At 37.8% G+C, this 14,115-nt stretch overlaps 1 protein-coding gene and 1 non-coding gene across 6 annotated transcripts; both read left to right on the top strand.

The window, feature by feature from the left end:
* The first annotated feature begins 4,323 nt into the window (after positions 1-4,323).
* On the top strand, positions 4,324-4,394 carry trnag-ccc (transfer RNA glycine (anticodon CCC)). Its single transcript has one exon. It is a non-coding gene; the product is annotated as a tRNA-Gly (tRNA).
* Positions 4,362-13,864, top strand: tia1 (TIA1 cytotoxic granule-associated RNA binding protein). Of its 5 annotated transcripts, none has more exons than XM_077206482.1 (13): positions 4,587-4,834; positions 5,788-5,884; positions 6,046-6,108; positions 6,900-6,998; positions 8,389-8,443; positions 8,591-8,678; positions 9,237-9,312; positions 9,444-9,552; positions 10,089-10,184; positions 10,285-10,369; positions 10,460-10,598; positions 10,758-10,906; positions 12,371-13,864. In XM_077206482.1, exons 1-13 carry the CDS (start codon positions 4,806-4,808, stop codon positions 12,507-12,509), a joined length of 1,224 nt encoding a protein of 407 aa, XP_077062597.1. In that variant the 5' UTR covers positions 4,587-4,805; the 3' UTR covers positions 12,510-13,864. The 5 variants fall into 5 exon arrangements, with proteins under 5 accessions (XP_077062599.1, XP_077062597.1, XP_077062600.1 ...); XM_077206483.1 differs by having other exon boundaries at positions 4,625-4,834; positions 10,761-10,906; XM_077206484.1 differs by lacking the exon at positions 6,046-6,108 and having other exon boundaries at positions 4,362-4,834.
* Positions 13,865-14,115: the final 251 nt, after the last annotated feature.

The raw sequence follows: 14,115 nt of genomic DNA, 5'->3' as shown, positions 1-14,115 counted from the left end.
CTCTGGATTGACGGGATGACAGTTTTGACGTGGCTCAATTCCGACTCGTGTCACTACAAAGTCTTTGTAGGAACTAGAGTCGCAGAAATTCAAGAACACATTGAAAACTCGACCTGGCGGCACGTCAATACCATTGACAATCCAGCAGATGACCTTACTCGTGGTAAACCCTTGCTCGAGCTCAGCCAGCCGAACCGGCGGAGCCAAGGTCCACCATTTCTCCGACAACATCCAGACTCCTGGCCAGTGCTTCAGTTAATAGAAGCCCAGGAAGCTGACGAGGATGAACTTCGGAAGGCATTGTTCTGTTGAGTCACCACTTGCTCTCCGACCACGACACTTATGTCTGATATAGACAACTGGGACAGTCTTCTCAAGGCTACCCATGAGAGCCTTCAAGGGACAGACTTACCTACGGCCAGTTGTGCTCCTTGTGCGGTTGCCAGCCTGGGAGGATGAAGACGACTCCAACTACGTAGACCCTCCCTTGGGATTCAAATTTATTGCTAAATTTGGGGTCGGCTATTTTAGAAAGTCTTTTATTTCCCGTCGTTTTATTTTGAAATTAGAATGATGTCATTTCCTTTCTGAGTGCATCATTTCCTTATTACCGACTCCGCATTCTGTGGGATGGTAGCTCTCGTGTGCATAACCTAAGCGAAAGTAAGTTTCATTCTGTACTAAGATGCAAATATTGCCATCGGACTTTAGATATTGTCTACTTTCATCTGTTTTCCTGTTAAGTCTCTTATATGCATGGGTTTGATACTTTTGTGTGTATTTCTTTAGTTAATAGGTATTATGTGACTATGTTATAAGACGTAGTAGACTGGAGAATGTTTCCTTTACATTATTTCAGCTTTAGGCTGTATTCTCGAGTGCTATATTTCAGTTATTATGTCCTTTAGTCCTACAGTAAAATCGTGTTTAGCCTCTGCGTCGTCTTCAGACGCGCTTAGAGTGTAGTTCGGCATTCTCTGGCTATGAGCCCCTCACGTGTCGATCGCATGGGGTGCAGTTGTGCTCGCTTCCACTAGAGGGAAGCAAGGACCACCAAATCCATTTAGAATTCATACTTTGCCCCATCAACCCCTTTGTATGTCTGTATATTAGTTGATAATGGCTCTTTTAGACTTATTTGACCAAATTGATATGTTTAGTATTCTGATTCAATGTTTATTATTATATTGGAAACTACTGTATACATTTTGTACATATTTTATACTTTGTACATCGTGATTAATATTATTTTATTCTTTGTTTCTTTTATAGACCACACAAACACATATGTAACTGTTGTACACCGATGCCTGTACTCAAACTTCAATAATTAAAGTTTGCTGGAATAGTTTCTCCGTGCCCTTCTCTTTGACCGGAGCCCTGTCAAAGGAAACTGTCAGACCAGTATTATCCCTTCAGAGTATCGTACTCTATCACAACCATGGTAATTTTATGTTTTTATGTTATGTGTGTCCCATAGTAATCATAGTAACCATGGTATGAGAATATTGCAATTATTCAGTCTTGAAAGGTAGGGTAGGTAATTTTCGGAGCGGCTAGCAATAGCCAGCTAGCTTTGAAAGCATGAGATCCCACCCTCCCTTCAGAGCAAACCACACCTCTTTCAAACACGTGAAAGTGTACAGCAAGGAGCAAACAAAAGTGTCACAAGCTCTGCGTTAAACAACCTCATGTCTGAAAACACATAACATTACAATAATGACAACTCAAAGAGCACTGACCTGTACCACCTAACTGCTGCAGTTTCAATTCAGCATTGATAATGTTGCCATTAAAAAGCATAGTCATGAACAGCTCAGAGTATAACTTGGGTTTCCATCTCTTCCAAATGACAGCAGTTATGGTGTGAACGCAACATAAGCTCATTGTTTTGGTTTACGGAGGAACTGTAAAAGGCGGCTGCTGTTCCGGTTGTGGTGCTCGGTGACTGGTGTCTTTCTAACTCTGCAGTATAGCATAAAGCGTGCTGTGATGTCTGCGCGAGCAGGTTGCGTGAAGGTATGGAGTTGCATGCGACCGTATGTATCATTGCATTGGACCGAACTTTTTTATGGTCCTACACCTTCCCCAACCCAATATATAAATAAATTAAGCCTACCCTGCCTCTAAAAGTGTAATTTGTCAAGTTGTCAAGTAAAATTAATATCTAATACTTTATCGCTCTGAGTTCTAGAGTCAACAGATGATTCTTATCACTATGAATTCTGTAACGTTGTAACATGATTTTTTTTTGTAAAAAAAACAAAAAACAGTTTGCAACGTCGTTGCAAGTAATTGACGCATCATTTCTAACTTTTCCATTGCACAAGCTCAGCAGAAGAAGCTGTGTCCAGACCCCGGGGAGATCAACATGTTTGCCTTCACAAACATATGAATCCAGCACGACGCTGAGGACAAAAAGTCGAGTGTTTTCATCAATAGAGGTTTATCTCCACCTTGTGGATGGAGAGAGTAATGCTCCAACTTCAATACAACTACTCAGGTGCCCTTTTTGAGGGTTCTGTGGCCAGTTGCACATAGGGTGCTGCTCAGGGTGCTTCTCAATATCCCTCCTCGTTCCTCTGTCCTCCATCCTATGACCCGGAAACCGATCGAGCGCAGCCATCTTTAAGGACATCTCAATTCTCTAATTGCACCGCGAGGAGTCGAGGATCGAGGAGTGAGGAGGCTTCCAGAGGAGTCATGAGCGAGGATACACGGGTGTATCCTATGCGGAAGAGTTTTATCGACTAAACGTGACGCACGTGTCAATTCTCCTCCCCCTTCACATGGATCACAATCATTTTAATTTATTCTTTACCTTTGCAGTTTATATAAACTACATATCTCAAATATTTCAACAAGGTATCTTGCTTTATTGTTATTTCTTATGAAATTCTTAAATAAACAAACTTCAACAACATAAGGGCAGATCCTTTTAGCGCTGCTGATGACGCAGTGAAGTGACGCTCGAGTGATCAAGTATTCCAATGTATAAAAAAGCTTTCATTCGATTCCTCCGTCATCGTTTTCTTTCCTTGCAGCCTTCCCTCGTATCCTACAGGGGGTGGAGCAGAGACGCTAGGAAAGGAAGCGAGGAAAGGAAACGAGGATGCACAAATAAGAAATGAGAAGCACCAACAGCCACTATGTTAAGACTCTCTCTTAAGAACTAATTCAGCACACTAGCAATTAGTCAAGAGGTAAGCAGTCTTCATTGTTTTTGATTCAAATTAAACCGATCTACCTTTTTATGTAAGTATTAAGTAAGATTTTAAAAAGTTAGGAACAGACTTGAAGACAGATTACTTATTTTTAAGAAAGTCCAAACAGTTTATGCATTGAATTGATTTAGACCAAATTAGGACATTTAAACCGGGCAAACAATAAAGAAAACGTTTAATACCTTGCATCGAATAAGAAACACATCTGCGAGATTTTCATATTTTTCCTGCTCCTTGGAGCCTTGTGCCTTATTGTATTTTCAAGGAAGCCTTCTTTTGTTTCAAATGGGTTTCTATAATAGGAAAATGTCATTGTCAATGTCAGTTTAATAATATAGTAGTTAATTTTGGCGTCCGCACTGCAGCAAAACAATAAATCATTTGCGATTCATTTGTTTAGATACCTGACACTGGAGGTTCTTGCAGTATCCGTTCTTCGGGTTGAGACTGAGAAACTATTCCTAAATAATGTTTGATAGGAATTTTGAGTATGTATAGGCATAGTGATGCGTTCAGGTTCCGTCTCGCACAACGCAAAAAGTCCACACACAGTTACACACTGCATGTGGCACTGACGTAGCTCTTCATGGTTGAAGTGTTGCCTCGGCTACCCTGTCAACAACAACCTTTTCCGTATCATATTTTGAAGGAGCCAAATTCATTGCGATGTAATAAAACCAAAAGCAAATCGTCATGCAAAATCTCGTGTCCTATCGTAGGCTATGAAAGCCCATTTTTGTCACCTAATAAAAATGCTTTGGTAAATCATATGACATAAAAGTAATAATTATTAGACAAAAAGTTAAACATTATTACATACTTAGTCATATTTATTAAATATGACATTTTGACATATAAGTAGTAACTTAATTATTTATTTCGGAATTATTAATTAAATGTATCGGAATTATTAATAATTAAATATAAATGTAACTGATTAGTTAAAACGTTGTGACACGGAAAGTGCATTTTTTTTCATAATTGACTTTTTATGCCCTAATTTTACCTTTTTTCAATAATTACTTAGAATCTCATAATATCGACATTTTATGTATGTTTTAACTAAATGTTATGCACATCGGCATCATTTTTTTCCAGAGCGCCGCTGGTGTAGTGGTATCATGCAAGATTCCCATTCTTGCGACCCGGGTTCGATTCCCGGGCGGCGCATCAATATGTTTTTCTCGGTAAATCTAAATATTTCGCTGACTTTTCCTAGTCTATCACTGTCATACCATTCTGAACACAGCGCGAATTGTAAATACATTTGTATTTAATGTACAGTGCGCTCGTCAGACGCATTTTCAAAGCTTGCTTTTTGTGCGCTCTGTAGTTCGTACGCGCATGCGCTCATGCATTTCCGGTCCGGTTCCACCGCCATCTTATGTCGCCTTTCCATTGTTCATAACTGGAGTCAGCCGAGGCGGCATTTCACATACTCTCATTATAACTGGTTTGGCGGAGAACAGAGAGGGTAACAACACTGGAAAGAGCGCGACACAGGCGGAACTCGAGATCATCTCAAATAAACACAAGAGGATTTTCTCTCAGGGTTCGTTGTCTTAATTCGATCGGGAAAATATGATGGACGACGAGCAGCCCAAGACCCTGTACGTATATCGGTATTGTCGGCCAACACGTTAGAAAAAAAACTTAAAATCAGATCAAGTCATTCACACCATAGCCTTTTAAAAAACACTTTCCGTTTTGTCATTTCGCTTAAGTCATTTCTAGATCATAACAGTCTTGTGTGTGATGCTAAGGGAAATGCAACCACAAAGCAGACGTGTACATTTCTGTGTCCTAAACAAAAGCTCTGAATACTGGGGAAAGAGAGAGATTCACTTTAGCGTATATTTAGCGCTCAAGACTGTTAAGCACAGGACAGTCGTGTGATTTCAAAGAAATTCGTACACCATCACCATGTGCTAGTTATTGAGTTAATTTAGATAATTGCAGCAGGCCTGTTGAGGCCACAGCAGGGCCGCTCTCACACTGATGTCTGTGTTTGAGTGTGTGAAGTTGCCTTGTACTTACTGAAAGCTCATTGTCGTTAGGGAATTGCTAGACAAAGAACCCGTCTAACGTTAGTGTATTTACTGACGTATTTGTACAGCTTTACGTCTATAAATGCAGCATGCCTATTTTATTGACACGTCGCCAGTGTGTACATACGGGATAAAATTGTGCATATTTTGGTAATATCTGGCTTTTCGTCCCTCGTATGCGACAGCGCAAGAGCTTTTGTTGCTGGTCGCGCGCTGCCTGTGCGCTCGTGCGTGCTTCTGTTTTGTCATCTCTTTGTTTCAAACCTGTATACATTATAAGCAGCTCATTGCTGGATGAGGTTTTTTAAGGTTAGCCTAAGTAACGGCCCGTGGGCCCTCATGCCTACCTAATTCCTTTGTAATGTAGATTAGTTGGATCATTGTAACTCAGGTGCTTGAAGATGGCAAAGATTGCACTCATGGACCCTCTGTAATAACTATCAAATTATACATTTAAAAGTATCATCTTTTCAACCCGTCACTCATTGTCATGTCCATATCCCTCTTTTTTGCAGGTATGTTGGAAACCTGTCACGGGATGTGACCGAGGCCCTTATTATGCAGCTCTTTGGTCAAATTGGCCCCTGTAAGAGCTGTAAAATGATTGTGGATGTGAGTATGTAATTTGCTTATACAGCAAGTTGTGTGCTAATGCCGTCTTTCAGCATTTAGATAAATGCATCTTTTTTAATATATATATATATATATATATATTTAGCATTGATATTTTTTATTTCTTGCACCAGTAACTTGTTTTTCTTGTTTTTCATAAGCATCTCGATACTAGTAGAGGTGTGAATCCTCACTTGCCTCATGATTCGGTTATGATTCCAAGGGTAATGATTTAATTATAAAACTATTCTCTATGCATCGCTATGCATCTTTTCCTTCAAATTATTAATAATAATTTCTATATTAATAACTACCATATATATATTTTTTGTTATTTTGTCTTTGTTATTTGCATCTTTGTTCTAATTTTTTACAACGTAGATACAATATAAGAAAAATGTAATTAACAGCACTTAAAATTTTTCATTTTATAGCTAACACAAGTTAAATAGTAAGAAATATAGAAATTGAATTATCATATTTATAAATCACTGTAGTTTTTAGTGTTAATTACAAATAATTTTATTATTAAAGTTACAAAAGTTATTCAGTCAAGATCAGAGAGTGATTCCATCTTTTAGTTTATTGTTTGATTAACATTAATGACAGACAGCGGCAAGTTTATTAAATAAAAATACCAAATGCATGGATCTAAGACTGCTTGCATTCACTTAAGACATAACTCACCAAGACAGATATTTTGAAATAATTCTATGTAGCTCAACCATTCAAGCGCATTACACTATAATATATATATATATATATATAGTGCTTTGAGTCAATTAAAAAAATTATGTATATACACAGGTGAAACTTGAAAAATTTGAATATTGTATCTCACACACACACACACACACACATTACAAGGTTTCTTGCAGCAGTTGCTTAACCAGTATAAAAGACAAGGGGCTTTTATCTGATACTTGTTTTTTTTTAAGACAAAATGTGCCATAAAAATTGTGTAGGCTTTCATTGAATAAGATAATGTAGTCTAATCACACTAATTTCCCTTCAGACGGCAGGTAACGATCCATACTGCTTTGTGGAGTTCTTCGAGCATAGGCACGCAGCGGCCTCACTCGCAGCCATGAATGGGCGTAAAATAATGGGTAAGGTAAGCTATCGTATCTACAGGGTGAGTTGGGCTGGGACGGGAGGGTGGAACAGTTCAGATCTTTTGCAAACTTTGTGAAGTAGAATGCCTGTATACTGGATGTGCAATGTGCACTGAGAGGGAGATTTTGACATTTTTCATGTTGACCAGAGTTTTTTTCATGTTTCAGGCCATATAAATCTCTTTATCGTTTACTCCAATTTGCCAAAATAATGATTAGTGACAATGCTACATCATTCATGAAAAGATTCAGCTCTTTGGCCTGACCTTGTTGTTGACCCATGTTGTATACACCTTGTTGTATGTTCATTGTTAGATAAATCACTTCTTGAAATGTGAATTTTATGCTTAAGCAGAGGCAGGAAATCCAGTCAAATTGACTTACCACCAAACATTACCACTTTTTTTTTATTGTACGCAAGACACATTTTTATAGTCAAGTCACCTGTATAGCTTTTTAATTTTATGCTTCTAGATGTTTTGTCATATACATTCAAAAGTTTTGGGGTTGGTAAGACTGATGTTTTTGACACAAAACATCTTATGCTTACCAATTCTGCTTTTGTTAAAAAAAAAAAAAAAAACAGCATATTTTAATGTTTGCTTGGTTTTTATTCTATATATGTAGTTTGTATTTTTGTAATTCATTTTTTGCCACAAAGATAGCCACAGGAGTTGACATGGCATTAAATAAAACTATACTGATGAAATGTAAAAATCTAATGTATTCCTGTTATGGCTAAGCTGAATTTTCAGCATTGTTACTCCAGTATTCAGTGTCACATGATCCTTCAGAAATCATTCCAATATGCCGATTTGATATTTTTGTAGTATCCATCTATTTTTTCCAGTATTCTTTGAATCGAAAGTTTTTGGTTTCACTTTTAAACAATTTAATCCATCCTTGCTGAATAAAGTATTAATTTCTTCCAAAAAAGTGATTAACTTCAAACTTTCGAGTATTGTGTATTCAATATTATTCTTTCATATATCTAGAATTTGAATCCACAAGTCTATTTCCAATAGATTATACATTAGAGGCAGATTAAGCATCTTATGCCTATTCAGTACAAAATATTTTATCCTCAACAGGTAATGAAGGACCATTTGAGGAGTAATACAAGTTGGTAATTTCACTTGTTTTGTAAGTCCCTTGTTATTTGGACCTTTTTACTACCAAGATTGTTTTGCCTGTTCAAATAAGTTCTCACTAGAACAGCTAAGTGTGAATTGAGTATCGTCAGGTCTCCCTCCTCTCTGCTGTACATTCAAACATCCATTTTGTTAAGGAGAGATTTATTGTCAGATAAGTAGAGAGCAGCGACTTGAACATGTCTTTATCATTTCTAACATTTCTTTCAATCTTTTCCTCCCTATACCCTTCTCCTAGGAGGTAAAGGTGAACTGGGCTACATCACCAAGCAGCCAGAAAAAAGACACAAGCAGTGAGTTGCCTTTCATGTTCGTCAATGCCTAATGAAGGCCAGATATCATCTGATTAATAAACCATCACTAATTTATATCCACTGAATGTCTGAATTATTAGAAAATTAATTCTTCAATCCAAGTATCTCTTGTCTGGTGCTTTGTAGATCACTTCCACGTCTTTGTTGGAGACCTCAGTCCAGAAATCACCACTGATGATATCAGAGCTGCCTTTGCACCCTTTGGGAGGATATCGTAAGTGACACGATGCATTTTAAATAAAGAAAATCCCCTTTTCCACCCCCAGTGAGTTGAATTCAACTACATTGAGTCTGTTTAAACGACCTTACACAATATTGGCTTTATTGTACAATTATGTAAATGCCTTTTATCCATCCATCCATCCACACGGATCATAAGTGATCATACACGGATGATGTAAAGACGGTCAACGTCTACATTTTTGCCCATTAGCCCACTTTCGGATTTGGTTTTATAACTTAGTTTTTTATTAAATATGCAGGTATCTGATTATTTGCTTCGTTAAATAGTGTAGGATTTAAACTCATGGAAATGGTTTTCTGGCACTGTCAGTTTTCTCTTTTTGTCTTAACACTTAAAAAAAAATTTAGTAACAAGCGTTTTTTTTTCGATAGCCAGCAGTGTTTTTGTTTTGCACATAACATGTAATGACTTTACCCTCAGTGATGTTTAAAAATCAATCAATCTCAAGTATTTCATTGTCATTTGTTTGGGAATTTAAATGGTCTCTTTTCTCAATTTTCAACTTTTTCTTTTTCTTTTTTTTCTCAGAGATGCACGTGTAGTGAAAGACATGGCGACGGGGAAGTCAAAAGGCTATGGTTTTGTTTCATTCTTCAACAAATGGGTGAGTCACAATCCCAACATCAGGAAATGCAGGTTTTTAACTAAGCAGAACCAGGGTGTGGAACATCTGCATTTGAATGCAAATCCCAAAAGCTTTTGCAATGCTGATGTTTTTGCACTGGTTGTTTACAGGATGCAGAGAATGCTATTCAGCAGATGGGAGGTCAGTGGTTGGGCGGCAGGCAGATCAGGACTAACTGGGCTACAAGAAAACCCCCAGCGCCTAAAGCCACCTATGAAAGTGAGTATTCATATGCATTTGCCAGACATCTCCACTATTATTCATCAGGTGAAAACTAGCTGCCATCATGAAACCCCTACCTAACTCATGCTAAAACATTAGTTCTGCCAAACAGGACAATTTTGTAGTTTACTTTAACCTTTGTTGTTCCAAACTTGTATGAACATCCAGAGTACTTTTATTCATTATGGTGGCTTGGGCCGTTGAGCTCCAAGAATGAGACGAGCAGCATTAAAGTTGTCCGCAGGACTTTGTGTTATATTAGATGTTTTCACACAAAGCTTTTGTTTAATCCAACTCATCCACAAAGTCAAAGCTCATTCAGTTGTATTATGGCATGTCAAAACATGTCACTCCGTTTTTAACGTTAATGATGGGACTTGCAAGAACATGTTTGTCATTACGTCAATCCTGGTGCAGTGGCTTGATACAAGGGTATAAAAGATGGACCGTATCTTTGTTTTTAAGGGTGTATGAACTTGAAAAGTACAGAGACCTATAAAGGTTAATCAGCATTTCTTTAATAAAATTCACAGCAAACACCAAGCACTTGTCATTCGATGAGGTGGTGAACCAGTCCAGCCCCAGCAACTGCACAGTTTATTGTGGTGGAGTCACTACAGGCCTTACTGGTGAGAGTTTGTTGGACTTGTCTGTGTAACCCTTTTGAATGCAAGCTAATTCTAATGAAAGTAATTTTTGTAATGTGCTGCTCTTCTGTTTTTGCTGTAGAACAACTCATGAGACAGACCTTTTCCCCCTTTGGCCAAATAATGGAAATCAGAGTGTTCCCAGACAAAGGCTACTCGTTTGTGAGGTATGTTTGTTATTGGTGTTATAACATTATATGTTTGGTGGTAACGCATCCTAACGGCAGAGGTTCATGTAACTATCTTCATTTCTGTAGGTTCAACTCTCATGAAAGTGCAGCTCATGCGATAGTGTCTGTTAATGGCACATCCCTAGAAGGTCATCTAGTGAAATGTTACTGGGGAAAAGAGACTACGGACATGGTGACCCCCATGCAGCAGGTGCAGGTACCCCAGGTGAGCAGTAGTATGTTCTCATCCCCTGATTTATTCAAGAAAATGTAGAAATGTTACAGCAAAATATTAAAAGTGGTATTGTTGCCAACATAATGCAAATAAACATGCAAGTAAATGATAGGCATGTGATTTATGTTCTGTATTTTTCTGATTTTAAAGCAGAACAAAGTTGGTTTCGCCGCACAGCCATACGGCCAGTGGGGACAGTGGTACGGCAACGCACAACAAATTAGTCAGTATGTCCCTAACGGCTGGCAGGTACCTACTTACGGCGTGTACGGACAGGCTTGGAACCAACAGGGCTTCAAGTAAGTCTACAGATCTTCATACCTCCATTTTCAATGAAGAAGTTTGGTTTTTTGCAATTTCTTGACTCTGTAATCCTATTATGGTATTTTTCACAAATAAATTGTAAAAGCGTGAATAAAAAAAGATTAAGATTTACTTGCTTAAGATATACAAGTATAAGATATAAACTAAGTACATTATAAGCAGTGTGCTTGGTTACCCAGTAAGTGTCTATGCTCTGGACATCATATTTTCTCAAATATAGACCAGGTAATGCTAATTTTACATACAGTACACAGTGAATATGACCATGACCAACTGGAAATAGCGCAGCATAGTTTGAAATCAAGGATTTAAATTTTGTCGGTTGTGCGTGTCCAGTGATGACTGGACAAATAGAATGAGAAAGTATTATTGCTGTAGCCTTTCAATTACTAATAATACTATTTCATATACATTTTGTTTACTTGCTTCTAACATTTGTCAAATGATTTTAAACGACTGTTAAACAAGATGATAAAATAATGAAATTGAGGAACGGGAGCTTTTGCTTAAGTGCTGGCGCTGTCATAAGTCATGACGCTGTCAATATAGAACTCCCGCTTCTGACACTTGGTGGCCAATACTGATTTTAAAAAAATGGCATGTATTGGTTGACCACCAAATGTATATATTTTTTTCCATAGTTGTTCAGCTCAAATTTTAAGTTTTGATTGCTAGAAATTGTTCTGTGTGCTGTATATACAATTGCGGTTTTCTACATGGTAATTAGGGGCATATAAATCAGTGTTCAAAAAGTTGTCAATATTAAATAGAGGGGTTTGCTCCTAAGCTCCACCAAATAAATTAGTATAGAATGTGTGAAGAGACTGGTTTCCACTCAAGTAGCTACCCCCCCCCCCCCCCCCCCCCCCCAAACTCCTTACAGTATGTAGATTTAAGGTATATAACAGCTGCTTTTGATAGATTTTGGGGTGAACTAACCTTTTAAAATATCTTTTTTCAGCCAAACACAATCGTAGTTAAATTAAAAAAAATCCTCCTCTTAGCTTTATCATGGGAGTGAATGGTAACTTAGATTTTGAGGCCGCCATTACCGGAAGCCAGTGATTATAGTTTATAAAGTTATAAATATGGATATTTTTCTGGAACGCCCTCCCCCTTGCAGTTCTTAAACTTCTGGAATCACAAAATAAATTGTGGTTAATTTAATATCAATACTCCCAGTTTAATCAAATCTGAAGACATGCAGCATTGTCAATTACAGCGGAAATGCCACAAATTATCTATGAATGTTGTGCTGGAAAACGGAGGGCCTTCGAGTCCAAAAGGTTGATCCAATTGTAGTCTAAAGCAGGGCTTTTTAACTCCCAATTATGATCAATATGAGGGGCCACCAGCCTAAAATGAGAATGTTTCTGGTATAAAAATATATATAATTGCTCTCTTCTCTTCCACCAACTGTCAGCTACTTTGTTTTGTAGTCACTTACAGGCTGGCGCTGGGTGGACTGGTGTGAGTGCCGTGAGTAACGGAGGCGTGGTGGAGCCTGCGCAGGGAGTCAATGGAACCGTGCTAGCCAACCAGTCCACCATGGGCACTGCAGGATACCACACACACTGATGGAGCACTCCACTGCGGCCGCAGCAGGGATCTACACACCACCCCCATTCTCAAACACCTGTCAAGATGCCTGGCCTGGGGAGGGGGTGTGCCATTTTTTTCCCCCCTGAACCTCCTCATCCTCCACTTGTAATTTTCCTTGAGTTTGAGACTTTGAGGCAGATCTTGCTCATCATTGCGGGGTCTCGAGTTGCCCTACACTGGGATTAAACCACACACCCTGATACACAAGCATATTCAGACACATTAACACACACACACCCACATAAATCCACAAGTCTTCGGCCTGGTGTCCGACTGACTTATTCGGAGTGGACTATGCCATTTTTAACTCTATAAATGAATAAAATCAACAATAACTGCAACTTTTCCATTTTGCTTTTTTTTGGGGGGTTTGTTTAGAGCGATTTCAGCTGCTGATTTTGTAATATATGAAGCTTTGCCTTTTTTTGGACTTGCCATTTTAAAAGCAAAATTGTTTTGTTGAGGAGCGACGACACCAACGAATCGTGTGAAATGTCAACTTTTTTTTTTGTTGTTTATAAAATGAATAAAATGGATGTCAACTGTTGTATTTTTTTAATTAGACATTCAATTTCTCAAACTAAACCAATTGCAGGGATGACTGCCACATTTTTTTCCTTGAAGGCAGATGAATATTGCACAATATTAATACGTTTTCACAAGAATTTGATGTTACGCAAATTTTAGGTATTTTAAATTGTTTTGCATTCCACTTTTTTTGAGGGCTTACAAGTACAGTATACCATTCTGTATGTAAATAACCAAACTGTGTTTAACTGTTGGGACGCTATATAAAGATAATTCAGATGTTGATAATGGATGCTTGCTTGCTTGCTTTTTTTTGTAGGTAGGTGGGAGGGAGGATAAGTGGGTGGGGAATGGGCTTGGGCTTCATTGCAACTATTTGGCATTAGTGGCGCTGTTAAATGCTGGTCCATACGGTTTAAGGATTCTTCCAGAGAACTCTTGGAGAAGTTGCTGACTCCTGCTGCAACAGACATTTTGTTAGAATTGCGATTAATTCTGTATATAAAATCGAAACAATTAAAAAAAAAAATTTTTTTTTTTAAATGAAGTATTTAGTATCAAGACGAGAAACCTGAATGGATCAGAATTTTGCCCTGTTGCCCATTGGAGTTTTAATACACGAGACCTATTGTGTTGCCTTATTTGAGTTAATTTCATTTGAAGAAACTGATGATCATTAAACATACTAGGCAGTGCCTACGAATAAATCGAGACCTTGTGTTTTGAGGATTTTTTTTAAAAAAATGTCCATCTTACAATTATGTATTCTTGCTTTGTCCCATTAAAATGCAGATGCAAACAAACATTTCTGCCTGCCCTGTTGTCTTTGAGCTGGATTGTCTTTCACTAGATTTAGATTAACAGACTAAGGGTTTAGTTTAGGCAAAATTATTTGTTGTGGAAATGAGTATTAATTTGCTTAAATATTGATATATATCATTACCACACAAGAAATAACTATTTAATCACTATTGTCACTATCTTTTACGTGTTTAAGTTATAGTTTTAAAAATATAGTACTGTAAGAGATATGTTGGTAACACTTTACAATAAG

The sequence above is a fragment of the Siphateles boraxobius genome, unplaced genomic scaffold (assembly GCF_051911475.1).
Source record: "Siphateles boraxobius isolate OS27281-9 unplaced genomic scaffold, OSU_SipBor_1 56, whole genome shotgun sequence".
In the NCBI taxonomy this organism is placed as follows: Eukaryota; Metazoa; Chordata; class Actinopteri; order Cypriniformes; family Leuciscidae; genus Siphateles; species Siphateles boraxobius.
The sequence above is the reverse complement of the archived record's forward strand: the minus strand, read 5'-3'. Positions and strand labels throughout refer to the sequence as shown.

Bases quoted from the DNA above. Each gene is read 5' to 3' on its own strand.
- tia1 (XM_077206482.1), top strand. From the start codon at position 4,806: ATGATGGACGACGAGCAGCCCAAGACCCT. The intron at 9,313-9,443 runs GTGAGTCACAAT...GGTTGTTTACAG, and splicing joins TTTCATTCTTCAACAAATGG to GATGCAGAGAATGCTATTCA. The intron at 10,370-10,459 runs GTATGTTTGTTA...TCATTTCTGTAG, and splicing joins AAAGGCTACTCGTTTGTGAG to GTTCAACTCTCATGAAAGTG.